This window comes from Hibiscus syriacus, unplaced genomic scaffold (genome assembly GCF_006381635.1).
Source record: "Hibiscus syriacus cultivar Baekdansim isolate YM2019G1 unplaced genomic scaffold, ASM638163v2 tig00110704_pilon, whole genome shotgun sequence".
In the NCBI taxonomy this organism is placed as follows: domain Eukaryota; kingdom Viridiplantae; phylum Streptophyta; class Magnoliopsida; order Malvales; family Malvaceae; genus Hibiscus; species Hibiscus syriacus.
This window is the reverse complement of record NW_024062830.1, coordinates 411085-438985: the sequence shown is the minus strand read 5'-3', so window position 1 is coordinate 438985 and position 27901 is coordinate 411085. Positions and strand designations below refer to the sequence as shown.

The 27901-nt window shown below is 32.6% G+C and overlaps 4 protein-coding genes, 1 long non-coding RNA gene and 1 other non-coding gene across 7 annotated transcripts; 2 read left to right on the top strand and 4 right to left on the bottom strand.

Annotated features, from left to right (window-relative positions):
• Window positions 1–1042: 1042 nt before the first annotated feature.
• Window positions 1043–4796, bottom strand: LOC120138660 (disease resistance protein TAO1-like). 2 transcript variants are annotated; one of them, XM_039154084.1, is made up of 6 exons: window positions 4465–4796; window positions 3640–3945; window positions 1760–3558; window positions 1567–1655; window positions 1356–1475; window positions 1043–1255 (listed from the first exon to the last, which is right to left on the bottom strand). In XM_039154084.1, the coding sequence occupies exons 1-3, from the start codon at window positions 4771–4773 to the stop codon at window positions 1816–1818; spliced, it is 2358 nt and encodes a 785-aa protein (XP_039010015.1). In that variant the 5' UTR covers window positions 4774–4796; the 3' UTR covers window positions 1043–1255; window positions 1356–1475; window positions 1567–1655; window positions 1760–1815. The 2 variants fall into 2 exon arrangements, with proteins under 2 accessions (XP_039010015.1, XP_039010014.1); XM_039154083.1 differs by having other exon boundaries at window positions 1571–1655.
• On the bottom strand, window positions 4773–6108 carry LOC120138639 (disease resistance protein RUN1-like). The gene is made up of 2 exons (XM_039154070.1): window positions 5630–6108; window positions 4773–5541 (listed from the first exon to the last, which is right to left on the bottom strand). The coding sequence occupies exons 1-2, from the start codon at window positions 6106–6108 to the stop codon at window positions 4773–4775; spliced, it is 1248 nt and encodes a 415-aa protein (XP_039010001.1).
• A 7006-nt stretch (window positions 6109–13114) lies between these two features.
• TRNAA-AGC lies at window positions 13115–13187 on the bottom strand. Its single transcript has one exon. It is a non-coding gene; the product is annotated as a tRNA-Ala (tRNA).
• A 1088-nt stretch (window positions 13188–14275) lies between these two features.
• Window positions 14276–17506, bottom strand: LOC120138663 (protein ESKIMO 1-like). The gene is made up of 5 exons (XM_039154086.1): window positions 16829–17506; window positions 16551–16722; window positions 15587–15786; window positions 15348–15506; window positions 14276–14639 (listed from the first exon to the last, which is right to left on the bottom strand). The coding sequence occupies exons 1-5, from the start codon at window positions 17404–17406 to the stop codon at window positions 14291–14293; spliced, it is 1458 nt and encodes a 485-aa protein (XP_039010017.1). The 5' UTR covers window positions 17407–17506; the 3' UTR covers window positions 14276–14290.
• A 4835-nt stretch (window positions 17507–22341) lies between these two features.
• On the top strand, window positions 22342–24544 carry LOC120138616 (omega-3 fatty acid desaturase, chloroplastic-like). Its single transcript, XM_039154048.1, has 8 exons — window positions 22342–22914; window positions 23028–23117; window positions 23196–23262; window positions 23345–23437; window positions 23526–23711; window positions 23797–23877; window positions 23968–24105; window positions 24189–24544. Exons 1-8 carry the CDS (start codon window positions 22436–22438, stop codon window positions 24372–24374), a joined length of 1320 nt encoding a protein of 439 aa, XP_039009979.1. The 5' UTR covers window positions 22342–22435; the 3' UTR covers window positions 24375–24544.
• A 1285-nt stretch (window positions 24545–25829) lies between these two features.
• Window positions 25830–26220, top strand: LOC120138643. Its single transcript, XR_005517555.1, has 2 exons — window positions 25830–25946; window positions 25977–26220. It is a non-coding gene; the product is annotated as an uncharacterized LOC120138643 (long non-coding RNA).
• Window positions 26221–27901: the final 1681 nt, after the last annotated feature.

Sequence of the window (27901 nt, the reverse complement as noted above, 5' to 3'; positions counted from 1 at the left end):
TTTGAGACTTCAACTGCTTGGGTAAGTTGTCCTGCAAATTGCTCCCCTTTTTCCAGTTTTTCTTCATCAAAGAAGACATTCATTCCTGTGGCTTTCAAAGCTTGGAGTAGTTTGCTTATGAAGTTCTCAAGAAAAATACTTCAACTGAGGAGAAGAGGATGAAAATACTTGAATCGACGAGGAGGGGAGAGAAAACAATTCAATTGAGGAGAAGGGAAGGAAGAATACTTGAATTGACAAGAAAAATGAAGAAGCCACGAGGAAGATGGCAGCTGAAACTCCAAGAGGGATAGCGGCGATAAATAAAGATGAATAGTAAGATGTTAGCATTCCTTTTAAATGTAACTTTAATTCCACAGGAAAATGGCGGTCGGTGTGTAGACCAGTAGTGAAGGCCTTCTAGTGGGGCAAAATTGTGATGCAAATAATCTATTTGTTAATTATTTATCCACTAAAACCATATTAGTTGGGTTTGGTAACTAAATTCAGCGGATGTATAATAAGAATTCAATTACCAGGGATTATTATAAAGATAAGAGCATTGTCAAGTTTCAGCTGCCATCTTCCTCGTAGCTTCTTCATTCCTGTGGCTTTCAAAGCTTGGAGTAGTTGGCTTATGAAGTTCTCAAGAAAAATACTTCAACCGAGGAGAAGAGGATGAAAATACTTGAATTGGCGAGGAGGGGAGAGAAAACAATTCAACTGAGGAGAAGGGAAGGAAGAATACTTGAATTAGACTAACCCTTATGGATATGGAGGAGTCTGGATAATATAAACATTGTATCAAGTTGTATGTTGAAAAGATATTTTATTTTATTATTATTATTATTTTTTTGAAAATCGTCATGTACATATAATTAGCAGACACAACAGTCAGTCATAAGCAAATACAAACGACCCGTTCAGTAGGGTTACAAATACAAACTTATAAAAATACCCTATCAGCAACCAGTAAAGTAGTAAATGAGGGCGAGGATGATCAAACCGAAGATTAATAGTTATGATTAATAAAATTAAAAGATCAATAGTCAGATTAAATTCTTTGATAATTAAATAGGTATGAGTATAATTCATCATTGAAAATATAACTTTAATTTCACAGGCAAATGGTGATTGGTGTGTCATCCCATAGTGAAGGTCTTCTAGTGGGACAAAATTGTGATGGAAATCACTCTAACATGTCTCTAAATACTGGGTTTGAAGCCCGAACCGCAATAGTGACCGAAATCATGAAGTGCAAGGCCAAGCCTCCCACCTACAGGTTCACCCAACATAGAAGCAAAAACGTTTGTGTATAGTAGGGAGACCATCGAGCATTCAATATCTTAAAAACACGTGATATATTGCTGACTTACGCTACAGTAGAATCCCTCGACTTTTCTTTCTGCTGCAATCCCTCCGATTCTTCCAACAAGCATTCAAGTCTAACGCTTTTGAGCATCCGATTTTGATGGTAACTCCAAAGCTGTTAATATCTGAAATATGATGACATTGATATATGAAAACATAGATGGAGGGATGAAGAAATCATTGAAGGAAAATGGAGATGTCTAAATCTCTACTTACTTACTTACTGCCCAATCCATGGCATGAAACCAATGGAGCTGAATCAAGTCCACCACTGATTCTATGAATTAAAAAACCACCACTGCCTCCTATACAAAGAAATACAATTATCATAAGCAATTAAATTCTTAGTGTAAAAATTTACTCTAACTAGAATCACTAAGTAAGAGTAGTTTTCAATTTGGAAATTTACCAATGCATTTGGATGACAATGGCATTATTGCCATCTCGCATCTGCATACACAAAGATTAAAAGAAGTGAAAATATTTCAATCTTTTAGGCCCTCTATCCCCATCTTCACCACCAATAAAGCTAAACCTTGTTTCTTCTTGAGAATCAAAATTCTGGTTGGATGTATCACTAATGCTATAACTCTCTTCATCCACATAAAATACATGAACACCACATTCCTTCACTTTAATTTCTCTGCCACGATTTCTGATGTAGAACTCAAATGATGCTTCCTCGTAATAATTGTCTCTTATGATCATATCCTGATTAAACACAATGAACACATGATAACTGAAGATCTTGTCCCATCTCTTAGAAACGCGACACTCACTCATGAACTTTTCGCCACTGGCGGCTGTCAGTTGGTATTTACAGATAAATTCAACATTTCTGTATGTATCTGAGAGATTAGCCACAAAGCAGATAGCAAAAGTCAAGAATCTGCTCCTGCTACACCCATTTGGGGCTATCTTTAAATTTATCCAAGAACTCACGCTTCGATTCTCAAACTCATTTTCTGAAACTTCATTTCCTGGGAAACTACATAACAATTGATTTGGAAAAGAACCCCTCCCTTTCCTCCTTGCCCATCTCTGTGCTAGGGATTGAATTTGAAGCATCGCATTTGTCCCAATGTTTTTAATTGAATCTTGATTCAATCTTGTGCAATTAAGGAATGACATGGAAACCTTTTCATCACGAGGAGTATCATCACAATCATGTAAAGAATGGAATGAATTGGAATTATAATCGGTGAAGGATATTTTTTCCAATGATGTGCAATTATTTGCAACCAAGCACCACAGATATCGTGGAAGCCCTGAGAGTGTTGTAAGCCTTTCGCAACCCTCAAGATCCAAAACGCGAAGGGATTCCAACTTTGAAATACTGCTTGATACATTTTCTATCCTTGACTCTCTTCTCAACATTATAAGAAGTCGATTTGAATCCGGCACTTCTTCGATTTCAGTGTATCTTAAACGTAACTCAGAAAAATGATTTGGGAGCTCAGCAAACTTCTTGAGATTATGACATCCCTTCAATTCTAGCTCTTTAAGAGATGTCAAATGATTGAGGCATGGTAGTTCAACCAAATTTTCACACCCATTGAAGCAAAGGCTTTGAAGGTTGATAACTCCGGATAGATTAGGAATCTTCCTTAAATTATTGCAACAAGACAGGTCAAGGCGTTTAAGAGATTCCAAATGATTGAGGCAAGGTAGTTCAACCAGATTTTCACACCCACAGAAGAAAATGCTTTGAAGGTTGATGGCTCCTGATAGATTAGAGATCTTCCTTAGACTCTTGCAATGAGAAAGTTCAAGGCTTTCAAGAAATACCAAATGATTGAGGCAAGGTAGTTCAATCAAATTTTCACACCTATAGCAGCAAAGGCTTTGAAGGTTGATGACTCCTGAAAGATTAGGGATCTTCCTTAGACTCTTGCAATGAGAAAGGTCAAGGCTTTGAAGAGATGTCAACTGATTGACGCAAGGTAGTTCAATCAAATTTTCACACCTATGGCAGCAAAGGCTTTGAAGGTTGACGGCTCCCGATAGATTAGGGATCTTCCTTAGACTCTTGCAATGAGAAAGGTCAAGACGTTGAAGAGATGTCAATTGATTGAGAGAAGATAGTTCAACCAAATTTTCACATCCATTGCAGCAAAGGGTTTGAAGGTTGATGGCTCCTGATAGATTAGGGATCTTCCTTAGTCTCTTGCAATCAGAAAGGTCAATTGACCTTAAATTATCAAGATCCTGTACATTGAAAATATATAATAATTGCATTATCTACTTATTTTGGACCATATGAAAAGTAAAAACAAAAATATGAAATACCTGATGATCTTCCTTCCAAAGTTGTTCTATGTAGCTATCACTTAGTTTCAACACAACAAGATTCTTTGGATTAAAATTTGATGATAAGGATTTCAAGGGACAAAATTCCCAACGAAGATACCTTAGCTCATCAGAAAAAGATACACTATCAACTTTGTCTACGGCAAGTTGTTGAAACAAGAACGAAGGACAAGTATAAAGGATGATACATCTAAGATTATGCATATTCTCAAAGCCCGAACATAATAACAGCAGGTCTTCAATTCGATAAACGAAAAGTTTTATTCCTTCAATTGATTTATTCACCTGGAAATAAGAAACAATTTATCAAGTTTCGTTACAAAATAAATTATGAACATTTCATTAAAATTACTCATTAAAAATATAATTATATTAAGAAATGCTTAGACTAATCAGACATATCTTTTTATTACTGAAAAATGTTTTTAGACAATACAAAAATGTTTTCTATTTTATAAGCAACGCATTAGATATTTGACTTGGTAAAACTTGAGTAGATTCCAAGTTATACCCTAAAGCATTGGTCATTAGATGTAAAAAAAATTAACTGACCCTATTCCCATATGTAATGGGGTAAGGGGAAGGTAGGATAGTAGGCTGCCCCCAACACCAGGTTGAGAGTAGCTTTCGTGGAAAACCTCCAATTATGAATTGATCACCGTGGGACTCGATCCCACGACCACAAGATTAAGAGCCTTGAGCTCTACCAACTGAGCTAGACGAGCAACATACCAAACATAAATTTCAATTAAAATCACACAAATATGTAATAAAAAAAGGAATATTGATACGATTAATGCTTACTTTATTATATTTGAACACTTGGCTCATGTCTTCGAGACTCCATAACCTATTGCACTTTCTAGGATTCTTAGATTCTCGGTGAACAATGCCCTTCCCCATCTCTTCAAGCATATCATGCATAGAAATCCGCCCATCAGAATCCATATGAAGTAGACACTTGTCTAGCAAATTGTTTATTCCACACGTTGCACCCTTATACAAGCAACTTAAAACTTCTTCTACTTCTTCCTTGAAGTCCCCTTTGAAGAGACACGCTATGTCAAGAAATATATTCTTCTCTAACTCATCCAACTCATCAAAACTACTCATCAAAATCTTTGAGATCTTTGGTTGTGCATATTCCTTGAGCTTGTTCGCCTCACTTTCCACTCTTTTCTAGACTTTGTATATAGTTTAGAACCCAGAACTTTAAGAGCAAGTGGGCTGCCTTGGGCGTACTCCAAAAACTCGTTCGATAGATCTTGAAAATTAGGAGCGGGATTCAACAACTTAAATGAAAACGTAGAAAAGAGTTGAAGAGAGTCATTCTCATTTAACTGCTTTACCTCATGTATTGTGTCAACTCCTCCATTCTTAAGCACTTGTCTATCTCTGGATGTTACAATGATTTTACTTCCATCACCAAAATGTTTAACACCCATAAGATCTATTTGGTCCGAGTCATTAACATCGTCAAGGACAACAATTACTTTTATATTATGTAGCCTCTGTTGGGTTAAAGTGGATCCTATGGAGGGGGTGTCTACACAAGTTCTCGAGTTCAATAGTTTGGAAAGAAGTTCATTTCGTAAAGATTCCTTCCCCTGTTTTTCTATTTTCTCTCTAACATCTTGAAGAAAGTAACGAGCTTGAAACGTTGGAGAGATTTCATTATAGACAGTTTCAGCAAGGGTAGTCTTACCTATACCACCCATTCCCCAAAGTCCTATTATTCGACTATCTTCTTGCTCGATCAATTGCAAGATTGTTTTTTTCTGATCATCTATTCCAACTAATTCTTCAGAAACTCTTCTAGACTTGCTATTCAACTTTTTTATGATATACTGAACTACATCTTTAATGTATTCAGTCTCAGATCTGAGAAATAATTTTCAAAAAATGATGGTCAAAAGAAAGACAAGTCAAAAAATAAGAAGATGAAATGTACATATGTGTATCTAGTTACCTATCGAATTTACCGCCTTGTATATGCCACCCTTTTAATTTGCCGATTTCAACGAAAGCAGCTTTCCATCGCTTCGCTTCATCAAGTGGCCTATTTGATTCATGCTCTTCAAAGGATGCCTTAAAACTCCCACAAATGTTTCGGACATGGGAAGGATCAACATGGTAAAAGATGGGCAGAACAGTATGCTGTTGAGTGTTTTTGCGCCCCATGATGTCAGAAAGTTCGGCTAAGCATGATTTTGAAGAAGCATAGTCGACAGACAAGATGACTATTGAGAGATTTGAGGCTGCAATTGCTTGGGAAAGTGCTTGTGCAAGCTGCTCCCCTTTTTCTAGTTTTTCTTCATCGAAGAAGACATTCATTCCGGTGTCTTTTAGAGCTTTGAGGAGATGGCTGGTGAAGTTAAGGCGTGTGTCTTCACCTCTGAAGCTCAAGAAAACTTGATATTTCAATTGACTTGAAGAAGAAGAAGCCATGAAGACAAAAGAAAATGGATAGTGTGATTGATAGACAGAGAAACCACTAATACCAAAAATGGCTGCTTTTGAGAAAGTAAAGTAAAGGTCATCACATGGACAAAATGATGATGCGAATACAAATACCAATCTTCATGTATTTTCCGGGAAGCTACATACAGATCAGATATTGTTTATAAATTAAAATCAAATCAAATCTTTGACTGTAGTCTAGTATGCAATCTTTAATGTCTATTAGCCTTGAATCAAGGTATTGTTTTTATTTTTTCCCTACTTCTCTATCCTTCATATTTAAAAGAAGGATAAACTATATCATATACCACCGAACTTTAAATATTGCATTGTTTATATTACTAAACTTTCAATTTTATTAATTATGGCAATTAACTTTGATTTTCGTTTCAATTATACCAGCGAATCATTAAATCATTAACGACACGATGACGTGACTAACGACTGCCGACGTAGACGCTCACCAAAATGATGTCGTTTTGATCTGAACGTTAACGATTTAACGGTCAAGTGATATAATTGAAACAAAAATAAAAATTTAGCGCTATAATTGACAAAATTAAAAGTTTGGTGATATAAATGACACGATGCTTAAAGTCCGGTGGTATCTGATGAAATTTACCCTTAAAAGAAAGTACTTCGATTGATCAAATGAGAGTTTAAAAATTTGGATTTCACATTAAAGTTTAGAAAATCATTTTTATACATAAGTTCATTGAAAAAGTTTAAACGATGTTAAAATTTTAGGGACCAATAATTAAAACGAACGAAATTCAAGTGTTTATTAATGAAATTAAAAAAAATTAAAGTTAAATCACTAAAATAAAAATACAAAGTTAAATAAAAAAGCATCGAATCTTGCAATTATTTATTTATTCATAAAATAATCATAACAAAAGACAAATTTATACAATACAAATAATTTATTTTTGCTTTGTCCTTAAAGAAACTAATTAATCACTTATGAACTTGAACCAAACTCTTCCACTATCGTGAGGGCAGAGAATCTTTGCAACTATGTTTAACTAATGAACTTCGTTGTCATTACTCATTACCAAAAAAAATATCATTAAAAAGCACAAATTTTATTGGAATTTGGGATTTAGTTTCTATATTTTGATTTTACATTATTTGGTACCTTTATTTTTATAGTTAGGGGGTGTTTGGTTCAAGGATTGTGGGATTCCCATGGGATGGGAATCTCACATTCCCATGTTTGGTTGGCCGGGAATTTCATTCCCGGTAATGTTTTATTACCAATAGTAGATTTTTGGGGTATATTACCGGGAATGTCATTACCTCCATTCCCTTAGGTATTGTAACATTACCGGCGTTTTGGACTAAAATGCCCTTAAATTTTTAATTTTTTTCAAAAATATCATTCTTCTGTCATTGAATAATAAAAATTCTACGAAGGTTAAATTACAAATTTATCTTTAAATTATTTTAGATTTACAAAAAAAATCTATAATTAAAATTTTATATGAAGTTCAGGGGTTAAAAAAATTTTACCGTTTCATTAAACCTTTTTTATATTTTTAATTTTGTAAAAAAATTATATAAATATTATGAATTTAATTTTTAAAAAAAATATATAAATATTTTACAATTTGTAATATTATACAAATATATAATAAGGACAATTTGGTCAAATATACATTCCAATAATCTTTTATTCCTTTAACCAAACACGGCAATCTTACATTCATGCTAAACCAACCAAACACAAAATACAACATTCCCAGTAATCCTATTCCCTGGTAATCTTTTATTCTCACTGGTAATCTTACATTCCGTGAACCAAACGCACCCTTAATACCTTTAATTATTTCGGTTAAAATTTTGAACTGATTTTTTTAAGGATAAGTTATAAATTTACTCACTGAACTTTATTCCCTCTCATATTTCATTCATTGTACTTTTATTTTTTCTCACTAACGAGGTGCTCATGTGGATTATTTTAATAATAAACCTGCCACATATACAACTATCATCTTTTTCTTTTTTCACCCTTTTCCTTGAGCCACCATAATCTTTAACGGCAGGGTAACCAAAACATGAGCAATGTCAAAGTTTAGTGAGCAAATCAAAGAAAAATTAAAAGTACAGTGAATGAAATAAGAAAGAGAGTAAAATTCAGTGAGTAAATTTATAATTTACCCTTTTTTATTAATCTAGGTAAGTATAAGATAGTATTTGTTTAAAGCTCAACCTTTATAATTTATCATTTTTTAAAAGAAGTATTCCAACAAAAAAGAACCATTTCAATATGACGGGTTGGAAGAGCTTTTTTCTCAAAGAAAAAATCTAGTGGGTATTTAAACTCGATATCGTTCATTATTTGGGTTGACTAATGATATTATAAAAATTGAGAGATCAATTATGGTAAATTATAGAGAATAAATTTCAATTTTGAGTATAATAGGACGACCAGAACAACACTTTAATTTTTTTCTATTAATTTAAGAATAATTGACCATTTCTTGAGATTTTCCGGTGCAGCTACACAAACTGACAGTTTTGTAATTCATTTGAGCTCCAATTTGCAGTTTCATACAGGTTTCAAAGAAAGAAAGAAAAGGGTCAATAATGTGAAATAATGTGTTCAAAGAGAAGCTCATTCCATGTATCAGGTAACCCTGGTAAGCATTAATGGATGCAGTCTGCATATGTGGCCGGATCGGCCTGCTGTTCCGGGGGTATTAACCGATGTATGCACATCTTTTCGATACTCGGAGAGGGTCGTAATGTCGAGGCAAAAGATCGGTACATCCATGGATTCAGTCACATTTGCTACTCTCCGAAATAGTCTACAATCTGTGCCGGCTCGGACATGTTCATCGCCGGAAGTGTTTCTTAGCACGTCAGGTTCTGTTCGGATTGTTCCAATCACCATCGGCGTTCTAGATTGATTAAGGCGTGATTATGCTATATTTTATGGTGCCCAATCGAACTCAACTGTGGTGTTATATTCCTATGGTGAAACAGCAGATTGAAGCAAACAATGGATTCACAATGGTTTCTAGTCAATGAATACCCTCACAAAAGCCTCTTTCATCTAAGCTTTTCAAGCTACAATCTTGGTTTGAATCTTACCATATACCAAAACGAAGCATCTCAGTAACTAATTAATATGTAGAGTCAAGTATGGCCGGATCGAATCTGGATCTCATTTTGAGACAAGCTCTCATAAAGCTTGAACTTGAGGCCTTGCTCAAAAGGCATCGATGTCCTCACCACCCAACTCAGCAGATGTTGATGTAATGCAATATATACCTACTTGGGTAAAGAACAATCCCTGGGTTACCAAATCCAATTCTGATGAAGAGAATATTTTCTTCCATTCTTCATGCAAGTAATTTTTTAGTTTGAAAAAAAAATGCGCATATGAATGAGGTAAGAAGAAAGCTGCAACTTTGAGATTTAGTAGGAGGATCCACACTAGAACTTGACCTGAAAATCCCAAGGATTAGGAATCCTACATCATGCAAGTAAAAAACAGACGAGAAAGGAGCTGCGGGGGGAATTGATACCCGTACCTATCGCATGCTAAGTTAACACTCTACCATCCTATCTACATCCCCATTGCAATAAATCATTAAAACCACTGTTATTGTAGATCTGCTCTACAAAATTGGACTATTATTTGTAATCTGTCAACATGTGTGATTAAAGAAATCTTAATCATTTAAATAAAGCTTAAGAGAGGTTAATAGGCATTTTAACTTATATTGCTGTTAACTGTCAAATTATATGTCATCATATCTTGTACAAAATTAACTCTTTCTTGCTGACCGGCTTGCTATCAAAAATGACCCCTTGATGGAACTTTTCCCTAAAAAATGCCCTCAAAGATCAACGCATCTAACAATCCAAGAGGGTCTTGTTTTGCTTTATTAAAGGCTGTTCATAACTACATGTATACATGCATGCTTTTATCAAGGCTCTCTCTTATATTCAAGGATTTTAAAATGAATAACAATTGAACGTCTTACTATTTAAGCTACATTTCCCCGTTAATGCTAAAGTATCTTATATGGATACATGCATATTATATAGACGCTTTTAACTTTTTTATTTTCATAATTTTAAAGGTAAAACTACGCATTTAATACCTAAACTATCAGTTTTGATCCGTTTTAATACATAAACTTTTAATTTTTTTCAAAATCATACCTAAAGTTTAGTTTTTGTTTCATTCTTAGTGCAAAAACTTAAGTGTTGAAAAAAATTGAAAGTTTAGGTACCAAAACACATTTAGTACCTAAACCATACTTCAATTTTGAAAAAAAATAAAAGTTTAGGTACTAAAACGGACCAAAACTAATAGTTTAGGTATTAAACGCGTTAAATTTTTAACGACGGATACTAAAATGAAACAAAAACTAAACGATAGACATGGTTTTGAAAAATATTGAAAGTTTAAGTATTAAAACGGACCAAAATGAATAGTTTAGGTACTAAACACCTAATATACCCTAATTTTAAAGATCAAATACTTTATATTCATATTCGAGCTCCAATATTTAGGTACATTTGATCAAATTTTGGAGAGAAAATTACAAGAAACTTACAAGAAAAAAATAGAGTAGATTATAAATTTCACCACTAAACTTAATTATTATCTCTCCTATTTTGCTCCTTCAACTTTAAAAGTTTTCAATTTCCTCACTGAACTTAATACATTGGGTTTTTTGATCACTTCGCGATTAAATAGCTAACGGCGTTAAAACGATGCCGTTTTTAAAAAAACAAAATTTTCACCAAAACGACATCGTTTTGAATCTATATAACAGCTCATTTATAATACCGTTAGTGAGAAAACGACTGAGTGACAAAAAAACCAAAAATATTAAGTTTAATGAGGAAATTGAAAAGATTTAAAGAATAGTGAGTAAAACAGAAGAGAGAGTAAAGTTCAGTTACCAAATTTGTAATTTACCCAAAAAATTAAAAATATTTGAACACGAACTACGTGTTATGTGTCACGATCGGGGAATAATACGTGTAATGAGGAATTTGTTCCATGTATCAGGTAAACCGAGGAGGCACCAATGGATATAATCGGCATACTCGGTCGGGTTATTTTTGTTCAGGGGTTAAGATTTTACCTTCTCGGATGGTGTGGGTACAGTATGTGCGTCTTTTCTGTATTCCAAAAGGGTTGTAATGTCAATGAAATGGACCGGATCTTTCATGTTTCGAGTACTATTGACGGCAATGACACAGAGCCGACGGTCCAAGCCCACATTTAGGTACATTGATTGGTTGAGAATTGAGGTCGTCTCTAGGGCACATTTGATCCTATCTGGGTTGTTCCAATCCAAGCTCCTGCACATATTGATGGGTTCTAAAATTTATATGGCTCAATTCGATTGGTTAAGATCTAATCTGTTTCGATTTAGTTTTTAAAATTTTACAAATCATTTATGAATAATTTGATTTAACTCGATTCAATTTTTCTATATTAATTTTAGATTTTAAGTTAATGATTTGATCTAATTATCACCGGTTGAAAGGTCATAGATCCACATATCAACCACTGTGGTTGACCTAAATTTGGATGCTTTATTCTAATTACCATGGCCATTGACAGCTAATCACAATCAAAAGAATATAAAACAGCTATATATATATATATTAGTTATAAATTTTTTAGACCTCAAACTAATTAAATTAAAATATTACACTCTTAAATATTAAATAATAATTAATTAAGTTCATTTACATTAAATAAACCTCTGCTATAAGGTTTAATCACAATTAGCAAGTGGCGTTTTCTCCTTGTTTTTTGTTTACATACAAGATTAGGTTTTGTTTTTGGTGAAGTTAGGGTCTCTTTGTTTGCTTCAGAATGATTAAGCGTTAAATGATTCAATAGCCTGAATGATTCAGATGTTCTGTATGAATTAGTTCTGAATGTGACATGCTGTTTGATAATGACTCTGAATCATTCATAATGTACTTTGATGCTGGATCATTCAGCACTGTTTTACTGAATCATTCAGCACAATCTTCATTTAGAGGTTAGAAACAAACATGCTGAATGCTGAAGATAATTTAATATGACTCGAATATTACAATATTTTTTGTACATTACCAAATTATTGTTGACTTATTTTATTACAACTTAAATATTACGAACATAATTTAATATGACTCGGATATTACGATCTAAATTAGAGGATTTATCTTGAAAATTTCTTTAGCACATCAGGTTTCGTTCGGATTGTTGCAATCATCACCACCGTTCTTGATTGGTTCAGGCATGACTATGCGATCTTTTATGGTGCCCAATAGAACTCAACTGTGGTGTTATACTGACATATATGCTAGCATTCAAGAAATACTGTCATATACACAGGCTAAAAGAACCCGACTTTTTCAAGCTCTTCCTCCCTGGTGAAATAGCAGGTTGAAGAAGCAAACAAACTATGGATTCCCAATGGTTTCTATTCAATGAATACCCCCACAAAGGCCTCTTTCATCTAAACTTTTCAAGAAACAATCTTGGTTTGAATCTTACCATATACCCAAAAAAAAAACATCGCAATAACTCATTAACAAGTACAGTTAAGTCAGATAAGATCGGATCGGATATAATTTTGAGACAAGCTCTCAAAGCTTGAATTTGAGGTCTTGCTCAAAAGCATCGATGTCTTCACCGCCCAACTCAGCAAATGTTGATGTAATGCAATATATACTTGTGTAAAGAACAATCCCATCTATCCAAAAAAAATCCCTGGGTTACCATCTCCAATTCTGATAAAAAGAAGCTTTTCTCCCATTCTTCTTGCAAGTAATGTTTTTAGTTTGAAAAAGAATATGCTAGGGGAGCTTTATTAGTTAACTATTTATCAATGTTGCATACGAGGTAAGAAGAAAGCTGCAATTTTGAGATTTAGTAAGATCCAAACTAGAATTTTTGACTTGAAAACCCCAAGGATTAGGAATCCTACTTCTTGCAGGTAAAAAGATAAGAGAAAAATTCCAATGGAGATGCAGGGTATCGATCCCCGTACCTCTCGCATGCTAAGCGAGCGCTCTACCATCTGAGCTACATCCCCTTTTTGATAGTTTTTAAAAGCTTATATATTCTAGTATGATAACCTTTACAAAAACTGGATTAATACCTGTAATCTGTCAACATGTGTGATTAAAGAAATCTTAATCATTTAAGTAAAGCTTAAGAGAGATTAATAAACATTTTAACTATATTTCTGTTAACTTTCAAATTATATGAAATCATCATATCTTGTACAAAATTAACTCTTTAACGCCCTCAAAGATCAAAACATCTAACAATCCAAGAGGGTCTTGTTTTGCTTCCTCTTTATCTAATGACATTTGTTACTCAGATTCAAATAAAAGTATCTTATATGAATACATATATCTTACATGATCGCTTCTTTTTATATAAAGATCAAGTGCTTTATGCTCATGCTGGAGCATAAATATTTTAATAAAAATGAAGAATCATACTACCATAAGCCACTGCTAATGTTTAGCAATCATAAATGGTTGAAGATGCAAAACCATAATTTGACTAGAACACTTCAAGGATGCTAAAATGAAATACAAATAGAGAGATATGGGGTATCAATCCTCATACCCATGGATAGATAAGGGGGTATGGGGCCATTGTCTCCTTAAAATTTCAAATTTTCATATATTTTAAATATTTTCTTTGTAATTTTTATTAATATGTTTTTTCCCCTTAAAGTTTAATAAGTTCGTCTCCTAACATAAATTTATGTGCTCGTTTCTGCTAATACCTCTCGCATGCAAACCAAGCACTCAACCATTTGAATTATATGCCCATTGATAATGAAATATATAAACTAATGCTAAAATTAAACATGGTATAGGGACCAAAATCATAATTTGATCAGAACACTCCAAGGATGCTAGAATGAAATGCAAATGGAGATGGTAAGTGACTTAGTTTCCATATGAAATTTCCCAACATATGCAATCTACAAATTTGTGCATTGGCTGGAGCCATATTTTGCTTCAGGTGAGTGTTTGAAATCTGACATTAAACCAACAAAAGAAAAACAAAGAAAAAAAAACGATGATCCATCCCTATACAAAGTTACATTTTATCAAATTTTAGAGAGAAATTTATAATAAAAAAAATAAAAAGTAATTTGATAACACAAATTACGTGTCACGATCGAGAAATAATACGCGCATAGAGGAATTCATTCCACGTATCGGGTAATCCGGGGAGGCACCAATGGATACAATCAGCATATTTGGCGGGGTCGGCCTTTTGTTCTGGGGTTAGGATTTTACCTTGTCGGATGGTATGGGTTGCAGTATGTGCATCTTTTCTGTATTCTGAAAGAGTTGTAATGTCGATAAAATGAACTAGGACTTTCATGTTTCGAGTAATGTTGGCGGCAATGACATAGAGCCGACGGTCCGTGCCCACGTTTAGGTACATTGACTGGTTGAGAATTGGGGTCGTCTCTAGGGCACATTTGATCCCATCTGGGTTGTTCCAATCTAAGCTCCTGCACACATTGATGGGTTCAAAATTTTATATGACTCAATTCGATAGGTTAAAATCTAATATATTTCGATCTGATTTGTTAAATTATTTATGAATAATTTGACTTTATTCGATTCTCGATTTTTTTTTTATCAATTTTAAATTTTAAATTAATAATTTGATTCAATTATCACCGGTTGAAAGGTCATAGACCCACATATCAACCACTGGGGTTGACCTAAATTTAGACACTTTATTCTAACCACTATGGCCATTGACAGCTAATCACAATCAAAAGAATATAAAAAAAACTATATATATTATTTATAAAAAAATTTAGACCTCAAACTAATTAAATTAAAATGTTACTCTTAAATATTAAATAATAATAATGCCGATTAAGACTTAATCGACATAATTAATCACCTAATTAAGTTCATTTACATTGGATCAACCTCTGTTATAAGGTTTAATCACCATTAACAAGTGGTGTTTTCTCCTCTCTTTTTTATTGGCTTAAAAGATTAGGTTTTGTTTTTGGTGAAGTTGGTTATAGCTACTCTTTATTTATACAATATTTTTTTGTACACTACCAAATTATTGTTGACTCTTTTTTATAGCTACTCTTTACTTATTCAATTAATAGATCTAGATTAAATGAGTTTGGGTTCGAATACTATAATATAATTATTAGAAACTTAAAAACGAGGATGGCAATTGATTTGTTTACCTGATATGAAGGGGAGACATGCTGCTGAAGAAGACAGTGGTTCGATTTGGATTCACATTTTTATTAACCCACTTAGACCATGTGCTCAACACTCTTTTGTACGCTATCGGCCGGTCGATCTCATCGTACTCGGTGTCTCCTTTGTCGAACGATCCTCGTCTGTTGCACGAATCCAACAAAAAACATTACATTAAATAAAATATTTGATGAAACAACAATTTTTTTTCTGGATAACTTACAAGACTTTCATGGTGAAAGTGTTCATCCACCAAATGTATGTGTTGAAAACCAAATAGTCAACGTCTTTCCAGTTCTTGCCATGGTTTTTGATGGATCCAGGCATGATTATGCGGTTCAAGACGCTGTGCATGTCTGGGTTGTCTGAATTTGATTGCACCAGAAATGGTGCCCAATAAAACTCCACCGTTGCATTGTAATCCTGCAATCACAACACACAAAAATATTCGTTAATCATGCATAGATCCGGTCTACTTCAAGTTTGAATCATTCAAGGTTTAAGTTTCTTTTTGGATTCGAATTGTTCATGTTTGAGCCTTGAATTTTTTGAGTCTGATCATAAAGTTAAGATCATTTTTAGTTTTAGTTACTTCGAGTTTTAGACATTTTAAGATAAACATATGTATCAACTTGAGCTTATATTGTTAAATATTTTATGACTAAATCAAAATATATAAAATTTGAGTTTTTTTTTTAAAATAATACAATGTAATTATAAGGTAGTATATGTTTAGAATTTTCGATAATTTATTGACAATGGACACATATCCTATGTACACAGCTGTTGAATCCGAATCTTTTAGATAGAGTAATATTTTTTTACTACTAAAATCGCTAAATAAATTTAATTTAAGTTTAAATTTTGTGGGATCGAATTTTAGAGTTTACGGATTACCAAGGAAAAAGAAAGGTCAACAAATGAATGTTTGTATCTGAGGAGCCACTATGCTTTAAGAAATACTAAATAATTGTTTGGTTTTAGGTAAAAAAAATGTTCAAATATTCATTAAAGAATGCAGCCATGAGAAATGTGATAATTAATGACTATTTAATCATTAATGAACGACAAAGACATGAACTTTAAATTATATTAAACAAATATTATAATAAAGATTGAAGAATACGATATGAAAACGACATTTTCCCATGGAATATCTGTTTTGCAAGTGAGAAAAATAATTTTACCTCGATTCTGAATATAGAGAGAGAATCTATCTTCTTCAAGCTCTTTCTTCCAGGAGGAACAACAGATTGAACCAGACAAACCATGGATTCCCATTGGTTTCTGTTCAGTGAATCTCCAACAAACATTAGCCTCTTGTTCCTCAGTTTCTCGAGCAATAATCTTGGTTTGTACCTTAAAAGAACAGAAAATAAACATGTCAGAAACATGATTTAATTGTGTTTTTAATCCCTCTAATTTATAATACTTGAGACATTAGTCCCTATATTTTGATACATACTTGGGTAAGTTACAATCTCTAGGCTGCCATCTCCAATTCTGATACCTAGAATCCTTTCTCCCATTCCTCATGCATGTTACTTGCGCCGAAAGGAACTCACACTCATCTTCTTTGTACAAAGGATGCGTTTCATTATCAAACACCCATTGTCCGGTGAAGAGATCACAGTCTTCCGGCGGCAATTCAACATCTTCGTCTTCTTCTTCAACGACCGGTAGAATCTCGATCTTTTGTTGTTTTTCATCATCTTCTTTATTCTCTACAATCTTTATTGGTTCATCGTCTTTTACTGTCGCCATCGATTTCAACTCGTCGTTGACTGTACCGTCTCCCTTCGTTGTTTCCTCGGTTTTGATAAATTCTCGAAGCACTACCGGGTTGTTATTACCCTGAATTTCAGTAGCTTTAGGCCTCAACGAGAACGGGAACTCGGCTATGGACTTGACGTCCTCATTGTACATGAAAAGCCCGAACAAGAAGACGGAGAAGACGACGGCGAATATGGAGAGATTGTTGCTTCTCCGGTGTTTCATGGCTCCGGTTTCGGTGAAAGTCTTACTACGACGAAATGAATGCATGAGGAATTGAAAGAGTGCTGATGGAAGCCGATGGAAACGAAGGGAAACGGAAGGAAATATAGAGTGGGAAAAAGTAAATGAAAATAATTACGTAAGATATTGTTTTAGTTTATTATTTTATCTTTTGTTTAATTAGGGTTAGGTAAGAAGGGTTTTTCTTCAAGAAACTGGCCAGGGTTTCTGGTTGAAGGGTAGTTGTTTTTCTTTTTCATATATATATATATATATATATTAAGATCAACCTATACAATGTAAAACTCGAACTGAATAGTGAAAATATGGCTAAGATTGATTCATTATTTTTTTTCTAGTGAATATTATATATATATATATCGACCAAAATCCAAAATTGACTGATCTAATTTAACCATTAAAAAAAATCGACCCGAACCTGATAACAAAAAAACGACTCTACCAAATCGAGTTGGTCAAAATATGTCGTTTTCATATTAAATTATCATCTCTAATTGTAGTTTTTTATTGTTATATTTATTGATTGATTTTTGTTATAAATATTTGCATCTTTAACTACTTTGTTTGATTGAAACAATCTGAGGTAGAAAAGCGAAGTGAGGAGTGAAATCGAAGGTTTGCCAAGTTGGTCTTTATCTACCAAAGATTAGACATGGAAGGTGTAGTGTTGAATTTTCTGTTAATCAGATGTTTGATATGGAAGCTTCATCTGACACGAAAATATGTTGTCTATCAGATATATATCCCCATGGAAAGTTAAAAGGCTGTTTCTTATATGTGAGGTCAAATACTAAATTTTTGGATTTTAAAACTCAACTCGATTAATTTGATTCAACTTGTATAAAGTACATATACGGTGTATAATTAATGAAATTTTATCTGGTAAATTATATGTCGAATCATGATTGTTATTCCGTGGGGCTGTCCAAAATATAAAATTTTGCAGTTACAGCAACCATTTTTGGACCACAGCGAAGCTTAGACTTTCGGGCAGAGATTTTTTTTTAAGAAAACAACAGTGTTGGTTTGAAATAAACAAATAAAAAATGCCAGCATGTTTTTGCCAGAACAGTCCAAACAAAAATATTAATTTTGGATACCATAAGCATGCATTATTTGTTAACTATTAACCCTTTTATTTAAAAATAAAGATTCAGATAATGTTGGGACATAAATTAATTAATATTGAAAATACCACGAATAATGAACATACGTCCCTCACATATTCTCTTAACCTAACATTATAATGTGATTCCATTGAATAAATCAAAATTACAAATTTTCAATGTAATAAACATAACATATGTATGAGAAGAATAATGAACTGGATAAGTTTGGTTGAATTTCCGGTTAATTTAGATCAGGTCTTTTAAATTTAAAATTTTTTGAATTATTTTGGATGAGCTATTTTTTGAGTTTGATTTCTATGGATTAGGTTTAGTTTGGTATTATAGTCATTTTAGTTACTTATTTGAATCATTTTAAATTTAATTATTTCAAGTTTGATATAGTTTTAGATTTAGGGTTTAGGGTTTATTTTTTATGAATTATACCATGCATGGTGGTTTAATAAAACGTATCTCCCCGACTGGCCTTCCGTTAGTCAATAACGCCAACAAATCCAAAAGGGTACATATTTTGACATAATTATTTATTCATATTGTATTTTTAATTATTTATGCTTTCGATACCTTATCTAAAATGGAATAAATTAATTTAAAATTTCAACAAAAAAAAAAGCTTAAATTCCAAATTATTAGTAACTTTATGTTTGAGAAAGGTAAAGACCAAGGAACCCTTGATTTATTGGTTTATTTCTTCATTTGGGAGAACAAAAGGAATCATAAAAGTGAATTTAGGGCTTGTGTAGTTTCTCACTTTACTCTCTGTTGGTGAACCATCACTTGTATTCCAAGCCAAGGCACCTATACTCAGTGTAACATACAATACCTTATGAAGGAAAACAGATCTTTACACTCTCTTTAAGTTAACTTCTAGCTTCACTATAAAATACTTTTATTTTGAATTTTAAAAATAATAAATTATTTAATAAATATAATTTTATATTAACATTTATGTATTTTAATAATTAAATTTTAGACACCATTAAGTGGCCTCAATGGTAAAAGGAAATGTTGTTCTCCGTAGATAACTCGAGTTTGAGCAGTTGTATCTGTAGTGTATGTGTACATTATGAATAACTAAATGAGATTTTATACATATATTACCTTATAATTACCTCAGGTTGTTAAAAAAAATTTACATTAACTTATGTTACAGAACGATGCTCTAATATTATCTAAATTTGTATTATCCAAGTAAACTTTTTTTTTTTTTTTGAATATTTACGAATATAATAATCCATGCTTTCTGTTTTCATCCTTATTTGATTATATTAGAATAATAAGTTCTATCAAAAGCCCAAAGTCATGCGATGGCAAATAGGCTCAATTACTAAACGTAAAAGTACTAGAAGCCCCAATCTCGTATTTAATCGGATTGATTTTGGGCCTCAAGGAAGCCTAGTTTTGAGCCCATTCTTCTTCCCATGTAAACTAATATTTGGGTGGGGTGAATGAATCTCATATCATCCTTATCTATATTGTTCAGTTTTAATATAAAGTAATAGTTTAATCTTTTTAAAATATATTTAAGCAATGAAAAAATTAGTTGATAATATGTAAATCTCATACAATAGACGATTTGGACGGATTTACAAAAACGATTAAGATGAGCCCAAATCCTACTAAGGAAATAATATATTATCACATCAATTACAATATTATTATCCCTAGATAGATTATCACACTGATTATGACAATATTCTTCTAAAATATCATTTTTGCTTTTCATTTTTTTTCAAGGTAAATATGAACTTATTTTCTAACATTTTTCAAGGATCGGACGAAATTTAATAGTTTAGACAAATCTAACACTTTGTACAGTACCTCTTTAACAAATATGAAAATTAAAATTAAGAGTATTCGAATTAGAAACGCAACATAATTACATATGGATATTAAAATTAAAATCGAAACAAAATTCAAATAACAAATTAAAGTTGTATATGTTAGAAACTAAAATAAAATATTCTAAAACTGTTACCATGATTTTTCTTGATTTTTCATCTATATGAAAAGGTAATTTTCTCATCAATTATAAAGAAAATGACTCTCCACATAAATTAAGCTCTAAGTAACTATGGGTAAAATATACAAATGGTTCACTTAGTATAGGATATTATTTTGTCAAGTCTTCAACTATTGAAAGTTACAAGATGATCTCTTAATTATATGGTGTTGTTTCGTTGAGTCTCTCTACTATTAAAAGTTACAAAATAGTCACTTGATTATTTATAATATTCCAAACTCGTCATTTTCTGTTAAAAAATTAATGGTTGTCTGAGCTGAATGTTAACATGTTGATTGGGATATGATATTCGTTTGAGATTATGAGATCATATTTTATCATATCTCAATTAGCAGGTTAACGACCAACTCAAATTATCGTCAATTTGTTAACGAAAAAGGATGAGTTTAAAACATATGAATAATCGAATGATCATTTTGTAACTTTTAATAGTCGATGGACTCAACAAAGTAAGACCTTATAGTCAGGATATCATTTGTGTAGTTTATCCATATATATATATATATATATATATATATATATATATATATATATATACACGTTAAATGTTGGAATCGTATTCCAATCAATTAAATTATTTTAAAAGGGAAACTTTTCTTCTTATCAAATATGATTTTTATGTCAATTAAATTAAAACTTAATAAAAATATTGATTTTTTTACCTTTTGATTATACATTAACAAGGCTCATGACCTTAACTTTGTTTTTCTTTTTAATTATATTTCAACAAAAATATCTAATACGTTTTACTTTTTTATTGATAAAGAATAAAATATAAAATAATCTAATTAATATTGAAATAATTAAATATAAATAATATAGAAGGTGAAATGACCACGTCGACCATTTTTCTTAAAATCCACAAACTTTTAACTGTGTTTCAGTTGTGGGTCAAATTCTCCCACCCAACAGTCCAAAACTAACCAACAAAACACAGCTCAACCGTTATTGTCACTCCCATAATTACATGGATTAAAGGTCTAGGAAAGGTTGTATTTTTTTAATTTTAATTTTTTATATATTTAATAATAATTTAATTTTTTATATATTTTAAAAATTTTAATATAATTTCATAAAAATATTTTTTAAATTTTAAATTTCACGCTCGTAATGTCATGTTATTACTGAAAAAACAAAAAAAAAACTATCATATGTTAGATTTTTAATGCAAATTATCAAAATAGAAGCAAAATGAAATTTTTAATATAATTTCATAAAAATAAAAATATTTTTTGAGTTTCTTGTCTAACTCAGTGGGTAGACCACAATACTCTTAACCTTGTGGTTGTGGGATCGAGTCCCACTGAGGGCAATTCATAACGTAGGTCTTCCACGGAAGCTGCTCTCAACCTGGCGTTGGGGTCAACCTCTTACCCTATCTCCCTCTTACCCTATTACATATGCGAATAGGGTCAACTAATTTTTTAAATAGTTTGGTGACCTAAATAAAATCATAAGAATAATTGAGTGACTAAATTTATAGTTTACTCTAAATTATAACACAATTTATATCTAATTTTAAAATTAATTATTAATATTCGATCTATTGATTTAACCATATTTTATATTGCCCCTTTATCAAGTTCCCATGTGCCGTTTCTTTGAAAGATTTGAAGAATATCTTCCGTTATTCAAACACATTAAAACATATTAATTTAAACCAGATTTTATCCAAAAAAATATGATGATTGTACCAGCTCACATGAAGAAATTACAGTTATTACTACTAAGTGACAAGCAACAAGCAAAACAAGTTGCTGGAAAATAGGAGCAGAGGAAGCCCTTAGCCCCATACGTTATCTGCTTTATTTCTTTCCATATATATCTCTGTTCTTGTCTAACTAAACCCTTTTTAAAGGCTGAAACTTTGTGGCATTAGCCCTCACAATCTTTGGGGACTGCAGCAATGGCCAGTTGGGTTTTATCAGAATGTGGATTAAGACCCCTCCCCATAATCAGATTCTATTCAAAAATCAGACCTTCAATTCCTTCAAACATCAACAACAATGGACTAAAGTTGAGAACTTTACCTGGTTCTTCTCCATTGAAATTCTCCACTTGGTTTAGAAGAAGAAGCTTTGTGGGTTCTTTGAATGTGAGTGCTCCTTTGGAGGTTGAGACCATTAACGGGGTTGAAGAAGATGATGGGAAATTTGACCCTGCTGCGCCGCCTCCGTTCAACCTGGCCGACATTCGAGCTGCTATACCGAAGCATTGTTGGGTTAAGAATCCATGGAGATCCATGAGTTATGTTTTGAGAGATGTTGTTGTTGTTTTTGGTTTGGCTGCTGTTGCTGCATATTTCAATAACTGGCTTGTTTGGCCTATTTATTGGGTCGCTCAGGGAACCATGTTCTGGGCTCTTTTTGTTCTTGGTCATGACTGGTAAAATATCACTTGTCCCACCCTTGGTATTGTCCCTGCTTTTTTTTGTTTTTTTTTTCTTGAATTTGGACTTTGATATGTGTGTTTTGTTTTGTTTTTTTCTCTCTTTTCAGTGGACATGGTAGTTTCTCCAACAACACGGCATTGAACAGTGTTGCTGGTCATCTTCTTCATTCTTCAATACTTGTCCCATACCATGGATGGTTAGTGCTTTGAATACTCTTAATCTGGTCCCATATAGATCAATTTGATAACAATTTCAACGATATATCAATCTGCAGGAGAATTAGCCATAGAACACATCATCAGAATCATGGACATGCCAAGAATGACGAATCGTGGCATCCGGTAACATCGTCGATTCTTTTTTCCGATGGAATTCTTTAAGTGTAGTTTTCTTTTCAAGTGATTGTAATTTACTCTTCTGCAGTTGTCTGAGAAAATTTACCAGAGTTTAGATAATGCAACCAGATTACTAAGGTTCACCTTGCCTTTCCCCATGCTTGCTTATCCAATCTATCTGGTAAGCTCTCGATGCTATCGCCTGTTGAATCCTCATTTACGAACCTATGATTTGCGTTGATATTGATTTGTTTCGTCGACTGACACAGTGGAGTCGAAGTCCCGGGAAGAAAGGTTCACATTTTGATCCGGAAAGCGATTTGTTCGTCCCGAACGAAAGAACAGATATAATTACCTCCACTGCTTGTTGGGCAGCAATGGTTGGCTTGCTTGTGTATTTATCTTTTGCAATGGGACCAATTCAGTTGCTTAAGCTCTACGGAATTCCTTACTGGGTATTTTTCAGTCCCTTCAAACACATATTTCTTCAATGTCTTTGTTTTCCTATATTATATCTCTCGAATTTGGTATAAAATGCAGATATTCGTCATGTGGCTGGACTTGGTAACTTACCTACACCACCACGGCCATGACGAGAAGCTTCCGTGGTACCGAGGAAAGGTTCGGAAACTGTTTCAGCTACACCATGAAACATCATGTAATTGAAATTCTACTCTGCAATTGAACTGCTTTATGTTTAATAATAAACAGGAATGGAGTTATTTGAGAGGAGGGCTTACGACGCTCGATCGGGACTACGGATGGATCAACAACATCCATCACGATATCGGAACTCATGTTACACATCATCTCTTCCCCCAAATCCCACACTATCACTTAACTGAAGCCGTGAGTATATCATCATCTCCCTTTCCTACATCAATCATGTTTCCCCATACTGATAAAAAATGTTACATGAACTTGAATTGCAGACCGAAGCAGCAAAGCCGGTGCTTGGAAAATACTACCGGGAGCCACAGAAATCCAGTCCTTTCCCATTTTATTTATTCGTGATCCTCGTACGAAGCTTGAAAAAGGATCACTATGTGAGTGACAAAGGTGATGTTGTGTTCTATCAAACAGACCCTCAACTATATGGAGCTAACAAATCAGATTGAAAGCCCTGAACTTTTTTTTCTAGCCGAACTAGTTAAACCCAACAGATTTCTTCCAGCTAAACCGCAATTGCGGAAATGTAATACGGCATGTCAACCGTCATTCTTTCTCCCCCGGATTGAAAATTAGCCTGTGTTTGATGTTGACAATACCAAAATCTGCAATTTTCAGTTGGGTATCTCTCTTACTGGTGCTTATCACTCTTATCAGCATAATAGATTTTGTGGATGAAATATATAATTATAGCCAAATAAAGTGCCTTTGATTGATGGTCCTGCAAGACAAGAACAAAGTACAAACATATATGGTGTTAAAAAAATGTTGTTCTCGTAGTTTCCCAACCACATAATGACCATGTGCAATGTATGAAGGTGGTGTGTTACATGATGTCTGAACAATTTTACCTAAAAAAATCAAGGGAAAAAAAGAGAGAAAAGACTAGTTTTTCGGATACTTATAGTTGGAGGTACATTATTACAGTCGATTGTGCTTCATATAACTTATCCATGAACGAGAGCAGTCCGATTGCTATCAATGAGTTAATCAACATGGTGCAGAGTGGACTGCATTCATGAAAGAAAAGACTAGTCTGTGTTCATCAGAAATTCGGTTTTGGATGTCTCCCTCCTCATTTGCATGAAGAACTTATACAGCTGTGTTCTTGCACCAACTTTGGAAAAGCTGCTTGAAAAAAATCTCCATGAAACTATGTAAGATTGAAGCAATAGCGTTAACAGATTTATTACCTGCACCTGCACAAATTCAATGTCTGATTTATAAGGTCTTAAACTTGTGTCTAAATCATCATCCACAAAGAATCCAACAGACTCGGCCCCGTGTTCCGTTCCAACTTTTAGATTTCCTTTACAATCAAGAGTGAAATGGAGCGTTTCACCATCATCCCAATAAAATTGGCGCCGGCTTCCGCTTCGATAGCAGGCATCTCTAGCTGATGTAATACCCAACACATTTTGACCAAATGATGATTCTTTTCACTCCCTCAATCGAGTCGAACTTGACAATTTTAGACTCTTGAGTTTTCGAGTCGAGTTCAGTAATACACGAGCTCGTATACAACCCTATTTGCATCTACTTTTTTTTTTATTAATCTGGGGTAAATACAAGTAGTATCTGTTCAAAAATAACTCTTAATCATTTGACATTGGACGCTCACACCCCTAATATTCATGGTGCTCGAATCCGAGACCTTAAGAAATAACAACAATTCCTTTACCACCGAAATCTTTTGGTTCGTGCTAGTTGTATCTAACTTTATTCTTCGGATACCACCCGATTCTTAAGGTCAGCAATTTCCCCTTTCACTTGAAATCGGAAAACTCATAAGTTACCGGCAATTTGCCACGAATGAAAGTTAAAAACTTTAAGTTGGAATTGACTTCCTGCATCAAAACCAGTGCCAACAATGAACAAAAATGCAAAATAAAAGTGACAAATGTATCACACTTAAAGTTGGTTTCATACTGAGATAAAGCTAAGATACAACAGACAAAGTTCATTGCAGTGTGATTACTGATACCAAAAACAGACTGAAAATTCATTCATTGGGAAGAAAAGTTTGATTTTAACATTGATATTGGTCCCAGATACAGAACAATGTACATTAATCATTTAGGCAAAAAGGATCAAACAAATTCCCCTAGACCATAAAGTCTATAACAAAAGATGAAAAAATGAACAACTTTACATCAAAATATTACTACAAATTCATCAAACCCAGAAATAGTAAGACATTTGTATTTGTCCTACATACATCAAAATGTAGATTAGTAATTTAGATAGAGAGGGTCAAACAAATTCCCCTTGACTATAAAGTATACAACAAACCATTAAAAAGTAGGAATTTGCATCAAAGTATTACTAAAAATTCATCATACCCAGAAATACTCTAATCTTACAAGCGAGAAAACAGAGTATGGGGGGAAAGGTGAAACCTGGATGCACTATCTCTTTCCTTCTGTTTCTGGAAAACTGAATTAAACAAAACAAAATTCGTGAAATGACAAGTTGAACGGCAGGAAATCAGATGTCGATTTTATGTTTGTAGAAATGCCAAGCTAAAATGTTAAATGATTTTTTTCTAGTAAACTACGCCCATCACCACTTATCGTTCAATTATATAAATTAGACTATTTAATTATTTAAATATTATCAATCATATCAACTATTATTAATATTTGACGAAAATATTAATATTTGACGAAAATATTATTTTTATAGTTAATAAAATTAATATAATTATATATTTCATCCTTATTATTATATTCTATCAATGTGATATTAATTTTAATCTAATTTAATAAATTTAATCATAAATTATAAATTTTAAGATCTCAAAACTCACATTCATCTTGTATCAATTCATCTATATCGTAAGTTATTTTTAAATTCAATCTATTATAAAAAAAATACTAATAATATTTATCGAGAATTTAATCTTAAAAATTATTTACCTCTAGAATAATATTTTAAATAAAAAATGGAAAGAAATATTAGTATTGCTTGGTGGGATGAAGAATTAGAACCAGAGTTTTGATGAAAAGAAATGAGAAATTTGAAAGCATCAGGCCTGCCTGCCGCAACATGAAAGTGGGAATCGCACCCTAAACCGACCATAATCACCTTCTTCGTATTGTCCATTGATTACAGCCACTGAGCCACACATACATTTCAACCCGTTTGTCCTTTATGCTGTCCTACAAGAAATCCACTTGTATTCCTTCATTATTACATTTCTCCCATAAAATCTACTTCAATTTTGTGAAATTTAAATGAAAATTAAGGTTTAAATTATATTTTTAATTTATTTTAGTTTATTTAAAATTTTATTTTTGTTAAATCAAATGTTTAACGTTTTCAAAGTTATTATTTAAGGTGTTTGGTTGTAACGATCTTTAAAAAAATATTATTTAATCAATGTTTAACACACAACATTTTTTTAATTCCTTTTAATTTTATTTAAAAAAATAAAATCATTAGTTTTCTAAAATCCTCAAATAATAATTTCAGATTATCCAAAATCTTTAACCTTAAATCCCTAAATCTCATATGCCTTCGTCGAATCAATCTTGTACTTTCGTAAGTTTTCTTTAAATCTCGTTGCACAAAATTATTTATTCATCCAACCGTCACTTCTCCGTCGTAGTTGATGACACTATACAATCGTTATCACCCAAATTTTTAAGGGTGTGTTTGGTTCACGGAATGTAAGATTATCAGTGAGAATAAAAGATTACCAGAGAATTTTGTATTTTCTGTTTAGTTGGTTTAGCAGGAATGTTAGATTACCGTGTTTGGTTAAAGGAATAAAAGATTATTGTAATGTATATTTGATCAAATTATCCTTATTATATATTTGTTTTTTAACAAGTTGGAAAATATTTATATATATTTTTTAAAAATTTTAAATTCATAAAATTTATATAATTTTTTTTACAAAATTGAAAATATAAAAAGATTTAATGAAAGGGAAAAATTTTATTTTAACCCATGAACTTCATATAAAATTTTA

Bases quoted from the DNA above. Each gene is read 5' to 3' on its own strand.
- LOC120138639 (XM_039154070.1), bottom strand. From the start codon at position 6,108: ATGGCTTCTTCTTCTTCAAGTCAATTGAAATATCAAGTTTTCTTGAGC. The intron at 5,542-5,629 runs GTAACTAGATAC...ATTATTTCTCAG, and splicing joins CAAGGCGGTAAATTCGATAG to ATCTGAGACTGAATACATTA.
- LOC120138660 (XM_039154084.1), bottom strand. From the start codon at position 4,773: ATGAGTAGTTTTGATGAGTTGGATGAGTTAGAGAAGAATATATTTCTT. The intron at 3,946-4,464 runs GTAAGCATTAAT...TCTTATTTCCAG, and splicing joins AAGTGTTCAAATATAATAAA to GTGAATAAATCAATTGAAGG. The intron at 3,559-3,639 runs GTATTTCATATT...TTCAATGTACAG, and splicing joins TTTGGAAGGAAGATCATCAG to GATCTTGATAATTTAAGGTC.
- LOC120138616 (XM_039154048.1), top strand. From the start codon at position 22,436: ATGGCCAGTTGGGTTTTATCAGAATGTGGATTAAGACCCCTCCCCATA. The intron at 22,915-23,027 runs GTAAAATATCAC...CTCTCTTTTCAG, and splicing joins TTTGTTCTTGGTCATGACTG to TGGACATGGTAGTTTCTCCA. The intron at 24,106-24,188 runs GTGAGTATATCA...CTTGAATTGCAG, and splicing joins ACTATCACTTAACTGAAGCC to ACCGAAGCAGCAAAGCCGGT.
- LOC120138663 (XM_039154086.1), bottom strand. From the start codon at position 17,406: ATGCATTCATTTCGTCGTAGTAAGACTTTCACCGAAACCGGAGCCATG. The intron at 15,787-16,550 runs GTAAAATTATTT...TTGTGATTGCAG, and splicing joins TCTCTATATTCAGAATCGAG to GATTACAATGCAACGGTGGA. The intron at 15,507-15,586 runs GTAAGTTATCCA...TTCGTGCAACAG, and splicing joins ACTTTCACCATGAAAGTCTT to ACGAGGATCGTTCGACAAAG.